General features: G+C 47.6%; 2 protein-coding genes across 2 annotated transcripts; both read left to right on the top strand.

Moving 5' to 3' along the window:
* The first annotated feature begins 5,075 nt into the window (after positions 1 to 5,075).
* LOC117900173 lies at positions 5,076 to 7,778 on the top strand. Its single transcript, XM_034810418.1, has 4 exons — positions 5,076 to 5,443; positions 5,474 to 5,883; positions 5,974 to 6,823; positions 6,895 to 7,778. Exons 1-4 carry the CDS (start codon positions 5,115 to 5,117, stop codon positions 7,202 to 7,204), a joined length of 1,899 nt encoding a protein of 632 aa, XP_034666309.1. The 5' UTR covers positions 5,076 to 5,114; the 3' UTR covers positions 7,205 to 7,778.
* Positions 7,779 to 8,898: 1,120 nt separating this feature from the next.
* LOC117900167 (ring canal kelch protein) lies at positions 8,899 to 14,825 on the top strand. Its single transcript, XM_034810409.1, is given in 6 exon segments — positions 8,899 to 9,406; positions 10,159 to 10,560; positions 10,871 to 12,109; positions 12,171 to 12,724; positions 12,781 to 14,476; positions 14,478 to 14,825. Coding segments are annotated over 6 exon segments (4,545 nt in total). The 5' UTR covers positions 8,899 to 8,948; the 3' UTR covers positions 14,674 to 14,825.
* Positions 14,826 to 14,945: the final 120 nt, after the last annotated feature.

The following is a 14,945-nucleotide window of genomic DNA, read 5'->3' as shown; positions in this document are numbered from 1 at the left end:
CTCTCCCCCTCGAACACTTTGCTGCTGCTCCGTATTTGCATGTGATTTTATTTTCAAGCGAAGTTCATTTGCGAATTCCAAGTAAATGCAAAAAGAAAAGCAAAAAAACACAAAAAAGAAACAAAATTGACAAAAGCAACAACAACAAGAGAGAAATACTCGGTACAACAAGAAAAAAAAGCGACAAAAGAAGCGACGTCGGCAGCAACAAAAAGTAATTGAATTCGCTTTAAAATCCTACGGTTCTCCTCGGCCCCGCACCCGATCCGACCCCCGCCACAGCTGCTTCAACTTCTCCCCCCGCTCCACATCATCACTGTCGGCTCGCTGGCTACTTCGTCGCTGTCTTTTGTTGAGGTTTCTTCTCATTGGAGTTGTCTTGAGGTTGGTCGGTGGAAGGAAGGAAGAGTATATCGGTTTACGGAACGGGCTTGTTCCACTCACATTAAGACTCTTTAATTCTGATCATTCCATAAACAACATTCCATATTTGATTACACAGTCATGCTACGCTCTGAACTTCACTTCAGCGAAAAAACAAGACACAATTCTTCGGAAATGTGAAAAGGGAAAAAGGCCTACACAAGATACAGTACCCAATCATTTTCAGCTGTAAAATGTAATATTAATTTCTCACGAAACCAATCAATCAAACAATTTTTGTCATTTTACATCTTTGCCAGAAAATTTCCTGGAATCAAACTGTTATGCTATAGGGTGTTCAATGCTTCGTTGTGGCCGGCAGTTGTGCTCCTTTGTGTGGTGGTTCGGTTTTGCACTTGCCTACATTCCGCGTCGTCGTTGTCGTCCCCCATTTGTCTCGTTGACCGCAATTCATTTTTTCTCGTTTCTGTTGTGACAATTTCTGCGTAAAACATAATACTACAATATTGTACATGCGAGTACCAGTTGTTGTTGCTTTTCGTGTTGGGTTTGTGGGAAGGTTACAAAGCCATTTCGAGAGCTGTGCTGGGCTCCAAATGGGTTTTTAATAACGGACCTTGGTGGGGCGCGGTCCATGTACGAAATTATATTCGCTTACAGATAAAAATAATTGATTGCATGGGGTTAGAAAACGGGTTATGAAATTTCAGTTTTCCTTGGGATTTTTAATAGTCTGTCGCGTGTTGTCATTGCTGAGAATAAATACTTTGTATGTTCAGGAACAACGAATGTTAATAAATAAATACATAAAAGAAGTTTGCACAAAAATTGTAATGCATTAAATATAATTTGTAATATTAAAGTTTATATTCAGGCATGAATATGAATCTGAAATTTTAAACTTAATCAAGAAAATTCAGTTTACATTCACTTTTGAATTTTTAATTTCCTAATATTTTCTTCAACAAACAACCAAATTAACAAATTGTTGTTTGCGTTCAAAAGCCGCCAAACTTGTGTCCCTGGGAGACATTTCAATTTAAAAAGAAATACAAATGCAAATGCAAATTTTCTATTGATAAATATTTCAAAATCAATGAAATAAACATTTATTTAAAGTGGGAATTTCTTTAAATTTGGTTTCGTTACATCTTGTTTTGGGGACTTTTTCCCACAGATTTATTTCCTGCTCCACATCGAATTAGCTTTTTTTTGAGGCGTTCTACCTTTGGTGTTAATTTTCATAGGTGATTCCCCCCGAAGCCCATGCCTTTTAACTGGGGAGCCCCTTATTAGCCATTCAAATTTGGGTTTTGGGTTTGTTGGCTTTCTTTCTTTCGCCTTCGCCCTGCCCTCTTCTCGTTATAGCCAGCGTTTATCACCGTTTTCACTTTGAACAAGTTATGTATTAGATCATTATCTGTATTTGGTTTTCTGACGAAATTCCGCATTGTCTGCAGTCCAGCAACAGCACAAAACTTCAGCTGCGGTCCGGCTGGTAACAATACAAAAACCCGAAAGCAAAAAGTGGAAGGAAAAAAGTTTAGCACTGGGATCGGATCGGTTCGGTTCGGTCGGGTTTGGGCCCTCCAAAAGTGCCATGCCGGCTGATAAAATGCACGCCGCAGTCAGACAGACAGACAGTCAGAGCTCCAGGAGGGGAGTCATCCTGTGACTCATGGGACTACCTACTAAAACTGCGTTCTGCTGCTCGTACTTCCTCTCCGCCACCGTCCCTGGCCCCTGCCTTGAGTCTCGAACGATCCCTTGCGGCTTTTATCTGCTGTTTCAGTTTTGTATTTCCATTGAAAAACATTTTGTTAGCTCTTACTTGGGCTGTCGCCTCATGCGGGCCTCTTGGAATCAGAAGTTGAATCTTGAGTTCAAGTCGCTGGCTGGCTGGCTTTTTTCTGTATTTCATCATAGTGGTAAAAATACAATAATAAAGGTTGGATCACTCACTGGCGACTAGCGGTTTCCCCTGACTCTCGCTCTCTTTTTCTGGTTAGATATCTTTAATCATTGGTTGTATGACATGCACATTGATTACTCACTTGATTAAATCCGATGCATCTGAAATCGATTAACATGTGCGCTTGGCGGCAGCACGTGCGGCACGAACTGTACCTCTAAGTACGTAAGTTTGCCGTTAGACAGCGCTGCTAACGGTGCATACAAATCGAATAGCTGCTCGTAGTTGATGGCTTATTAGCAGACACTCCATAATTTAAATGGAGTGGGGGAATGGGGCTCGGCCCGGCCACCACTTCCAACTAAATCATTTAATTTTTCATTTCGATTCTCGTTAAATGGCTGCCAATTTTGACGTGGACCCGCTTTTGGGTTCGCATTTCCCGGAAGTTGGGCCTTTGACTTTGATATTTCTCTGTGTGTGTGTTTCCCTCTGCTTTTTCGTTTCGGGAAAAACTTATGGAAATGTATGCACTGTTAATTGCTTGGATTGTTTCAACGTTTCACTGTCTGAGTGTTTGATTAGGCACAGAGAGAAATATTACTCGTTAAGTGATTAAGTTAAGTGCTCTTTTCGGTTGGAGGGAATTCCATGGAAAATATTATGGCAGGCACCACCCAACGATCAACAGTAGGGGGGTCCGAATGTGCACTGCATGTCTGTGTGCTTGTTAAAGTGATAAAAGTTTATTAAAAATCATTGTTCAAATGAATTTCTGGAATCTATATTGGCATGGAAATACTACAAAAATGTTGCTAGATTGCAGCCATAAACGTAACTAGCATTCGCGGAACTGATAAACCCAAATTTCCGTCTAAGCCATGCTCGGTTGATTGTACATTTTCCGTGTTCTGTGTAATTTTATAAACAATCGCCATCAACGGATGGCAACCTTTAGGGAGGAAATACTCTATTTATGACCAAAACAGAGGTCATTTGGATGTTATTTCTAGTTTTATTGTCCTGCGACAAATTTCAGTTTCAATAATTTTTCTAGTTGATAGACAGATTCGGGTGGTTGCTTCATTTCCATGCACAAAACTGATTAAAAATTATCTGCAATCATATATTAAGTGCTAAAGAAATATAAAGGCGCAGATAATATGTGGGAGATTCCTAGACTTCAGGGCATATAATTATCATGCGCTTTAACGTTGAGTATTTTGATTAAATTTTAATTCTTCGAAATCTTCTGCCATCTGGAATTCAACGTCTTTCTTTTTAATTTCTTTAATTGGCGGAGATTCCCCTCAAGTTTTAATTATTGTAGATTATTAACAAGAGTTCGTTAAACTCATTAAAATCAAGTCGGGGGATTTAATGAATGTTGGGGATTTGTATATGCCTTTTTTCCTCTCTAAATAAATTAGTAAATCTTCTTATTACTCATGAACTTCGCTCTCAAGAAACAAACTTATGACTGATCATTGTTCGAACCATCAGTTGTGCGCAATCATCTGATTAGATCGGTGATCTAATTATTTCACCATCGAACAGCTCAATTAACACGAAGCTCCTACATTGCTCATAGCCGTAGACTCCATGGCCACCATTTTTGGTCAAAATCACAAGAAATTCAACCACTAGCAGAGGGGGAATGAGTCTGGGTGACTCATTAACCTGTGCTTTGTGCCCGTTGTCATGTCACATTTGTGCTACTCGTCTTCCTGCCCCACTCCCAGTCTCATTCCTAATGCCACATTTCGCAGGGATTTTGATGTGCGCAGATGACGCATCTTCTTAGTGGGTAAATTACGACAAGTTGCGGCGTGGCGCGATAAGGATTCCGATTTTTGGTTAGTGTGAAAGTAATTACTCAGCCCCGAGGCAGAGCTGAAGGCAGGGCCACAGCAGACAGATTGGAATTGGGACCGGCCCACATTTTGTGCTGGTTTCTGATTGAAACTGAATTGATTTATCAGTGAAAAATATTAACAATTTCCCATGAATGAGAGCTTACTGTTGGTGCTGTGGCCAGGGTTTCATTTCATTTCGTGGCGTTTGTTGATTATGGGGTTTCCAATTTCTATACACTTGATAAGCCGCATTGACCTACAAGTCAGATGAGTGTGTGGTGGCGGGGGGGAAGTACACACATGTGTGTACGTAGCATAGAGAATGATCCGCGGGGGCATGCCTATAAATAGGATGAGCATATTACTTCTTGGAGAGCGAACTGATGCGTGGGATTGGTATGCCATTGTTTATCAGGCATCATTATCATCATGAAGATCTCTTTCTCTCTCTCTCTCTCTCTGGTTACGCTTCCAATGAGTCAGTTCGTGGGGGAGCAGCAAGAGTACATCCAACCCAGCAATGCACACTGGGTCTCTGGTAGGGTGAGACTGCATTTAATTGCCCATTTGACCGTAGATTGCTGCCGCTAGAGACCCCCAGGAGCCCTCTCTATGCCGTTCCGCGTTCCCGACTTCAACTTATCTTTCCACTAAGTAACTAATTAAGTTGGGCATGAAGCCCCCACCATGTCTGTGAGGATTGCTGTAGGTCAAGACATTTCACACGCTGCCAGAGAAGAGAAGAGACAAAAACAGGTTCCCTCTCGACACTCGACTGGAAGTTGCGAAATTGTCTGTGTTTGTGTATTCCGAGAGTAAATATTATAAATGTGCCAACTTCCAAGTAAAAAACCCTTTAGAATCCTCGGCTTATTCCGCAAATAGAATCTAATCAACAAATTTTCCTCTGCCTTTTTCCACAGAAAAGACTCTCCACAGAGCGTACAGACACAGAGCTTCCAATGGGTCATCACTTTAGTAAGCCAGCTGTACGTGTTGCCAGTCAGGACAAGAACAAATCAAATACAAAACAGCAGAGATTCGAGGAGGAGGCACAGCAGGTGCAACTCGTAGAGGAAATTGTAGCACAAACGGACGCCGCCAGCTCGGAAGTGCGTCAAATCATAATCAAAATTCAATTGGCCAAAATGGAGAATGGCAATAATGGTGGTCAGCAGCAGCAGGAGGAGGAGCAGGTGGAGCAAGGTGTTGCCGCTGTCGCTGTCGCTGCCGCCGTCATGTCTGCGGACACGCTAAATGCAAATGAGCAGCAAATTGTGGTGGAGGCGAGGGCGAGGGCGATGGCGATGGCAGGGGAAAGTTCCGGAGTCGAAGTCGGATCGGGTGCGGTGTCAAATCGAACTGCTGGCAGTTCAACGGAAGCGCCAAAAACCGAGAGACAACAGCTCGTGAATAACAACAATTTAGCGGGAAGCGGTGTCGTCGGAGTCGTCGGAGTTGTTGGGCATATTGTGGCTGAGGCAGCGATAAGTACGCTACAATTGAACGACGATGATGATGATGTGAACGATGATGATGATGATGTGGATGAGTCGCTGCTGCGTCGGCGTCACCACCACAGTCACAGTCCCAGCCACGAGGCCGAAGTCGTTGAGTATTGCGAGGTGCTCGAGTCGCTGCCAGTCAGCGAAATGTTGTCGACGGGAGCACAACACACCAGCCCCAGCGGCACCAACACCAACAACACCAACAACAGCAACAGCAAGCAAGGTAAGCATTCGCGAGACTCATAGAACTTTCAGCCCCACAGATTACTCATTAGACAATGTTTATTTTCTTTTTTGAATTTCCTTGAAGCAGCTCCTAGAGGGAGTGCCGCCAGCGGAAACAGTTGCTGTCGTAGTCGCAGCAGCAAAGCCCTCTCCATGGGCGCAACAGAATCCACAGCAGCAGCGGCAGCAGCGGGTGCCCCAACCAGCTCGAAGCGACGCTGCTGCAAGTGCAAGTGTCGCGATGCCTTCCGGGGCTTCCGAGACATGCTCGACTCCAGCAAGGACAAGAAGGAGGCCAACACATCAGCGTCAACGTCAGCGTCAGCCTCGGCGGTGACTAGGAAATCTCGCACTGCAGATCGCCGCTCGACGCCACCCACTCTGAGTGGGGCGAGCGGAAGTGGCTTGGGGATTACCCAGCAACGGCTGCAGGCACAGCGGAAACGGAACTCCGTGGCAGTGCCAGAGCCAAGTCAGTTGGCCATTTGGACAGCCCCGGCGAATGGTGATGTCATCATACGAATCAGCTCGCCGCAATTTGTGGTGGAGTCACCGAATGCGCGGGTAACAGTGGGTCCCAACATTCGGCTGGTGACGGAGACAACAGCGCCAGCACAGCTCCAGCAGCAGCAACCACTGCAACAGCAGCAGCAGGTGGATCCTCCAGTGCGTCTCACCTATGGCCGTCGCAGCGTGACCGTGCACTCGCAGATCGATTTTATGCATTGCCTGGTGCCCGATCTGGAGCGGATTATCAACAGCAGCTTCTACTGGGGCAAGATGGACCGCTACGAGGCGGAGCATCTGCTCGAGGGCAAGCCGGAGGGCACGTTCCTGCTGCGCGACTCCGCCCAGGAGGAGTTCCTCTTCTCAGTCACATTCCGCAAATATGGAAGATCGCTGCACGCGCGCATCGAGCAGAGTGGTCACAAGTTTAGGTAAGTTTCGAGGGAACTCTCTGGCAAAACGAGCGCTCAACTAATTGACATTTTTCCCCATTTCCCAACAGCTTCGACTGTCATGATCCGTGCGTGTTTACCGCGCCCACTGTGACGGGACTGCTGGAGCACTACAAGGATCCATCCTGCGTCATGTTCTTCGAGCCCTGCCTGACCATGCCGCTGCACAGGAGGCAAACCTTCTCGCTGCAGCAGCTGGCGCGTGCCACAATCGTCTCGAACACCAGCTACGATGGCATCAATCAGCTGGAGCTGCCGGGGCGACTGAAGAGCTACCTCAAGGAGTATCACTACAAGCAGAAGCTGCGCGTCAAGCCCTGCGATGCCCACACACCGGCACCGTTCTACGGCAACGTATAGTCCGCGGCGCACTCGGCTCATCCGGCAACACAGCAGCCGATGGGCTTCTTCTACTACGAGGAAGTGGACAGCGACGATGATGATGAGGAGGGTGTCAACATCGTACATCTCTCTTATGTGCAGCCCGATGAGGAGGTGTTACGACTGCAGGACAGCAGGCAGGCAGCAGCCAGCGGAAGGCGGCCCCAACGAGCTGTCTCATCGAATCTACACGAACAGCTGTGCCGGCTGCCCCATCGCATGGCCGTTGCCTTGGGCCGGATGTCGGCGAATCTAAACTGTTATCAGCCCATGACAACCTCATCGTCGTCGTCGTCAACGCTGCAGCGCAGCAAGCGCAACGCCTAATGCAGCAGCGGCAGCAGCAGCAGCAAGAAATGAAACCAAAACTCAACTAGAGACAATCCCAGTGCATCGTGTGCCGCCACCATAAAGTTATGGCATGCAAAAAGCCTCCACAAAAACAACAAAAAAACACAAAAAAGAAATGTGTGGAATCAAAATCAAATACAATTAAATGTACTATTACTAAGTATTATCGCTTAATGCAAATTCCTTCCCCCCCTCTCCTATGATAAGTATTGCCCCTAGAAAAAACTCGGTTCTGCATTTGGAAAAAAGTATTTTTTTCGTAATATTTCGATGTACGTATTTATTTACACCCATTAATTGTAATTTATGGAATCTAAATTATGTGTAAATATGAACAGTTTTTAGCTACATATATTTATGAATCGGATATATGGAAATACAAAATAGTTAGTGTAAAAACTCTCTCATTAGCCAAATTTCAAATTATATCATTTATTCCTTATTTATATTTATGTCTGCCTGCCTCGTACACACTGTATTTATTTATTCAAAGTAGTTTACATTTAAATCGAGTGCGAGCGCGAGTTCGAGTGCTTTGTACATATTCTGGATCTTCGTATTAGCGATAGCATTAAGCATTATCCAATATACAAAATATATTCCTAATTATTAGGTGGTTGCTGTTATTCGTAAAACATTCAATAAGCAGTTGTTTCCAAGACCCTCTAACATAACATAACATATTTTACATATCCAGAAACTGTTGATGAGAGCATGAGTATCCCCCGACATACAAAAAGCCAAAACAAATAAAGTTGATGATCAAATTTAGCAATGAAATTAAATGTGTTCTTTTTATTTCAAATGGGAGAGGTTCCAGGTGACTTTATACCAAATCTTCAGGATGAGGATGCTTGTTGAGAACCAAATTTAGATACAAATATGTGTAATTAAACCCGTGAACTTACTTACTAATCAAATCCGATTATACATTACTATTATTTATGTTCTAAAATCAAAGTGCCTGCCAAATAAAATGTTTACGCATGTCATTTTCTTTTATATTTTATTCCCGCGAAAACAACTGTGCAGTGCTGGGCAACGTTAATTTTATCATCCAAATTTTGGGACTGTTCAATTTTTTCAACACATCAAATGTCCCAAAAAGCGTATAAAATCTACTTTATTTAAATTATTTTTAAATAATATAGTCCATATTTAATTTATCCTCAGTTTAACTTAAGATGGGCTGGGTGGGTTAAGTGCGTTTTCTAGTCGGTATATTTACGGTATATTTTGAGAATGTGTATTTCTGGCGTTCAGGCGGTATATTTGATAAACAAATCCACGGGCACACTGCCATCGAGAATTTTTCATAAAATTTATTTGGGCTACATTTTTTTGTTAGCGCGCGTGCTGTGAACGCCGCTGAATGATAGCTCTGAGTGCATTGTTAACCAAGTACACGATCGGTATTATGAGCAATCTAAGCAATGGCAATCCACAACAGCAACAGAACCAGCAGCAACAACAGCAGCAGCCAGCAAATGCAGCAGCAGCAGCAGCAGGCCAGGGGAACGCTGTGGGTGGGGGTGCAGGTGTGGGCATAGAACTGCCAGCCCCTGCTCCGCCCGGACTAGGGGCTGCTGTGGGCGTGGCGGCGGTACAGCGACAACGTCTGCTCCAGCAGGCGCAACAGAACACCGCCGCCGAGGGCAGTGGCCTGGAACGAGGAAGCTGCCTGCTCCGCTATGCCTCACAAAACTCCCTGGACGAGAGCTCCCAGAAGCACGTCCAGCGGCCCAACGGCAAGGAGCGCGGCACAGTGGGACAGTACAGCAACGAGCAGCACACAACACGCTCCTTCGATGCCATGAACGAGATGCGCAAGTAAGAAAAAAACTAAAACATGAAGTGGACAGGTGGATAAGTCACTTGACTTTTGGCCCAAAAAAAATCTCAAAAATAATAATAATCACTGCAAATGTCAGACGATCATCGCGGCAGCAGCCCGTTCGCATTTTGCATATTTGCGCAGTTGAGTTTCTGTTTGTCTGTTTGCTCATGTCTATTTTTTTTGTGTATAATATTTGCCTTCGCCTTTTGTCAAGGGGCCCATTCGTATTAATTGTTTTGCTTTTGTTTATAATGGCTTGTACGCGGCGATTTTTTGGGTTTGCATTAAAACACGACCTTGAACTTGCGCATGGCCCAACGATTTCTGTCGATTTGTTGTGGTTTCTGCTTCCGCGTCGCCGCTTTTGGTTGACTGGAAAACTACCTAATGGCCTGAAACCAGTTTCCAAATTAAATCCATGGAGGTGTTGGAGTCAAAAGTGAATGTGGTGTAACCTTAAGGTGAACGAAACCGGCAGCATGACTCTTCAGAAAAACTTTCCACTGACTGCAGACAAGACAAGACTGCAACAGAGAGCAGAAAAATGTACAGAAAACTGTGCCCAGGAAGCAGTCACAGACCATAAAGAGTTCGGGTTCCCCCGAAGATCACTTTCAGTTAAGAAGAACAAATACAAATTCAGGTTTTATGCCAAACAAACATCAAAAGAGCGCGATCATTCATATTGATTAAATCATTTAACACCTACTAATGCTTTCGGGTTCTTCTTATGCTTCTTTCGCAGACAAAAACAACTCTGTGATGTCATATTGGTGGCCGATGATGTGGAGATTCATTGTCATCGCATGGTCTTGGCCTCGTGCAGTCCGTACTTCTATGCAATGTTCACCAGCTTCGAGGAGTCGCGTCAGGCGCGGATCACACTGCAGAGCGTGGATGCACGCGCACTGGAATTGCTCATTAATTATGTGTACACGTCCACGGTGGAGGTGAACGAGGATAATGTACAGGTCCTGCTGACGGCCGCCAATCTGCTGCAGCTCACGGATGTGCGTGATGCCTGCTGTGATTATCTGCAGACCCAACTAGATGCCAGCAATTGTCTGGGCATACGCGAATTTGCCGATCTACATGCCTGCGCGGAGCTGCTCAACTATGCCGAGACCTACATCGAGGAGCATTTCAAGTGAGTTTCAAGATTAGGTGGGAAATACTTGACTACAGAGAAAGCAATCAGAAAGACTGACTGACGAGCTGCGATAAGGTTTGAGACTTTGTGTGCAAATTCAGCCTCAAGGTCGGCCCTATATTTAGTCGTTCTGAAACCCGTTTTGGATTTGTTTAAATTCAATTAACTGCTAAAGATTGAAAGCAATTTATAAGCAAAAGTATTCAACCGGTTTGCATTTTTGCCATTTATTGAATGTCAATCCAACACTAATGCCCCAATTTGCTGACTTAATTTGTTTGTTTAATTGTTTGCCGTTTTTCTGCAGCGAGGTTATCCAGTTCGATGAGTTTCTGAATCTGTCGCACGAGCAGGTTATCAACCTGATAGGAAACGATTGCATTTCGGTGCCAAATGAGGAGCGCGTCTACGAGTGTGTCATCGCCTGGCTGCGCTACGATGTGCCCATGCGTGAGCAGTTCACCTCGGCCCTCATGGAGCATGTGCGCCTGCCGTTCCTCTCCAAGGAGTACATCACACAGCGCGTGGACAAGGAAATGCTGCTGGAGGGGAATATTGTGTGCAAGAATCTCATCATCGAGGCCCTCACCTACCACCTGCTGCCCACGGAGACGAAATCCGCGCGCACTGTGCCCCGCAAGCCGGTGGGCATGCCCAAGATCTTGCTGGTGATTGGCGGCCAAGCGCCCAAGGCCATACGTGCCGTCGAGTGGTACGATCTGCGCGAGGAGAAGTGGTATCAGGCCGCCGAGATGCCCAATCGTCGCTGCCGCTCAGGGTTGAGTGTGCTCGGGGATAAGGTCTATGCCGTGGGTGGCTTCAACGGTGCGCTGCGTGTCCGCACTGTGGATGTCTACGATCCGGCCACCGATCACTGGGCCAATTGCTGCAACATGGAGGCCAGGCGATCCACCCTGGGCGTGGCTGTGCTCAATGGCTGCATCTTTGCCGTGGGCGGATTCGATGGCACCACGGGACTCTCCAGCGCGGAGATGTACGACCCAAAGACTGATATCTGGCGCTTCATTGCATCCATGTCCACGCGTCGCAGTTCCGTGGGTGTGGGCGTCGTTCATGGCCTGCTCTATGCCGTCGGCGGTTACGATGGCTTCTCCCGGCAGTGCCTGTCCTCCGTGGAGCGTTACAATCCCGACACAGACACCTGGTCTGCCATCGCCGAGATGTCTTCCCGTCGCAGTGGAGCCGGCGTGGGAGTGCTGAACAACATCCTGTATGCGGTGGGTGGCCACGATGGGCCCATGGTCCGCAAATCCGTCGAGGCCTACGACTGCGAGACGAACACCTGGAGCTCTGTGTCGGACATGTCCTACTGTCGCCGCAATGCCGGCGTGGTGGCCCACGAGGGACTGCTCTATGTGGTTGGGGGCGATGATGGCACCTCCAATTTGGCCTCCGTTGAGGTCTACTGCCCTGAGTCGGACAGCTGGCGCATTTTGCCCGCTCTGATGACCATTGGACGCAGCTATGCGGGCGTCTGTATGATCGATAAGCCCATGTGAATGGAAGAGCAGGGTGCATTGGCACGGTAAGTGAACGGGCAACCCCCAATCGATGGTTTTGAGTCTAATTTATGCGTTTGATTACAGCCAAGCGGCATCGCTGGCCATAGCACTGATGGATGATGAGAATAGCCAGGCTGAGGGTACCATGGAGGGTGCCATTGGTGGTGCCATTTATGGCAATATTCCACCAGTTGGAGCAGCTGCAGCAGCAGCTCCAGTCCAACCATCGGCAGCACCTCAGCCACCAAATCATCCACACTACGAGAACATCTATGCGCCAATCGGTCAGCCCATTGTGGCCGCCGCCAATGTCAATGCCCCTGCAAATGTTGAGGAAGCTCAACAGCCACCAGCCCAACAGGCAGCCCAACAGGCGCCTCAACCAGCGCCAACAGAAGCCAATGCCAACATTAATCCCTCCCTACTGCCAGGACCCACACCACCAGCTGCACAAGCAGCGCCACAGCAACGCGTACTGCCAATGAACAACTATCGCAATGATTTGTACGATCGATCCATTGCTGGTGCTGGAATCCTCGGTTCCAGCGCCGCTGTGGCTGCGGCAGCCTACGACGTGCCACGAGCCGTGCGCTCAGGTCTGGGATACCGTCGAAACTTTCGCATAGATATGCAGAATGGTAAGCAGAAGCATAAAGTACATGCAGGAAAGGCTCTAAAACATGTTCTACTCTAGGCAATCGCTATGGAACCGGACTGCGTTGCACCCCACTCTATGCCAACAGTCGCTCGAATTGTCAGCGACAGCGCAGCTTTGACGACACCGAATCCACCGATGGCTACAATCTGCCCTATGCCACAGCCGGCACCATGCGCTATGAGAATATCTACGAACAGATACGGGACGAGCCCATCTATCGACCCACTGCCGCCAACCGAGTGCCGCTCTATACACGCCTCGATGTGCTGGGGCACGGCATAGGACGAATCGAACGACACCTGAGCTCCTCCTGCGGCAACATTGATCACTACAATCTGGGCGGCCACTACGCCGTGCTGGGACACTCGCATTACGGCACAGTTGGGCACATACGCCTCAATGCCAATGGGGCAGGTGGCACGGCCGCGAGTGGAGTGGGAAGCAGCGCCTGCAACGTGCCCAGCTGTCAGGCGTATATGGGCAGTGCCAGTGCCGCTGCTGCTGCGGCTGCAGCTGCTGGCATGGAGTACGGCAAAGTGCCAGTGCCCGTGAAGAACAGCGCATCGAGTTTCTTTAGTTGCCTGCACGGCGAGAACTCGCAGAGCATGACAAACATTTACAAGACCACAGCAGCGGCGATGGCTGCGCACAACTCTCCGCTAACGCCGAATGTGTCCATGGAACGTGCCGCACGCTCTGCCTCCGCTGGAGCCGCAGGCGCTGTCGTAGAGGATCCATCTGTACCGGAGAGCGCTTCCAGTTCATCAGTGAGCAGTGCCATACGCCCAACAGGAGCCATACCCAAAGTGAAGGCGGCCAACAAGACGACCAAGGAGTCGTCTGCGTCTTCCACTTCCTCATCCACCGCTGGCTTGGACAAAAGCGGATCCACGTCGTCGGTCAAAAGTGGTTCAAGTGCGGCCGTCAAAAGCGGTTCAGCTGCGACCGTCAAGAGTGCTTCAAGTGCGTCCGTCAAGAGTGCCGCCTTGGCCAAGAAAACCACAGCGACCGCAGCCCGTTCGAGTTCGTCGGCAGATGCCAACGGCAATGGCACGCTGAACCGCATATCCAAGTCCAGTTTGCAGTGGCTGCTGGTGAACAAATGGCTGCCACTGTGGATGGGCCAGGGTCCCGATTGCAAGGTCATCGACTTTAACTTTATGTTTTCGCGTGACTGCGTTAGCTGCGACACAGCCTCCGTGGCCTCGCAGATGTCGAATCCCTATGGCACACCACGTTTGGGCGGCTTGCCCCAGGACATGGTACGCTATCAGAGCTCTTGCAATGGTTCCTGTGCTGCGTCGCCTGCTTCCTCCTCGATGCGTCGGGATCCAAATGCAGCAGCACGTCCGCTGCACAGCACCTTGAGTCGATTGCGCAGTGGAGCCGACAAGCGTAATCAGAATGGAGCAGCAGCAGCAGCAGCGAATTATAGATACGAGGATCCTTCGTATGAGAATGTGCATGTTCAGTGGCAGAATGGCTTCGAGTTTGGACGCTCGCGTGACTACGATCCCACCTACCATCATCAGCGTCCAATGCTGCAGCGTGCCAGGTCCGAGAGTCCCACATTCAGCAACCAACAGCGACGCCTGCAACGTCAGGCAGCTCAGGCACAGGCAGCCCAGGCACAACCATCGGCCGCCAAACCGGGCGATCCCTTCAAGAACTACAAACTGAATGCGGAGAACAATAGTTTCAAGCCGAAGCCGCCAGTTCCCAGTGGAATTGCCCGACGAACTCGAGGGCGCTGTGGGTGGTGCAGTGTCTGTGGAAGTGTCTGTCGCGGAAGTGGAGGCAGAGCTGCCCGTGGATCCACCCGTCAATTTGAGTGATAATGAGACTGAGACAACCAGCAGTCAAAATAACCCTCAATGCCCTGCCAACAGCAGCAGCAGCCAGAATAATGTGAATGAAAATCACGACTAAGATCGGTTGTAGCTTAATTTGTTTTTTAAGAGCAGCTTTTAATTTTCTCATTTCAATTCTGTGTTCATTTTAGCGTCAGTCAAAAAGATTTCCACAACGCTGCTTCTCTCCTCAAAATTGGATCTCAAAAAATGAAAAATAATCTAAATCGAATCGCGACCAAAAACCAGATCAAATTCGAATTCAAATTTTAAAATTTTATAAAATATTTATACTTAAGATGAGAAGCAAAAACTTTCACATGGTAGAATTTGATAGCATTACGTACATAA

The sequence above is a fragment of the Drosophila subobscura genome, chromosome U (assembly GCF_008121235.1).
Source record: "Drosophila subobscura isolate 14011-0131.10 chromosome U, UCBerk_Dsub_1.0, whole genome shotgun sequence".
In the NCBI taxonomy this organism is placed as follows: domain Eukaryota; kingdom Metazoa; phylum Arthropoda; class Insecta; order Diptera; family Drosophilidae; genus Drosophila; species Drosophila subobscura.
This window is presented reverse-complemented; position numbering and strand designations above follow the sequence as displayed.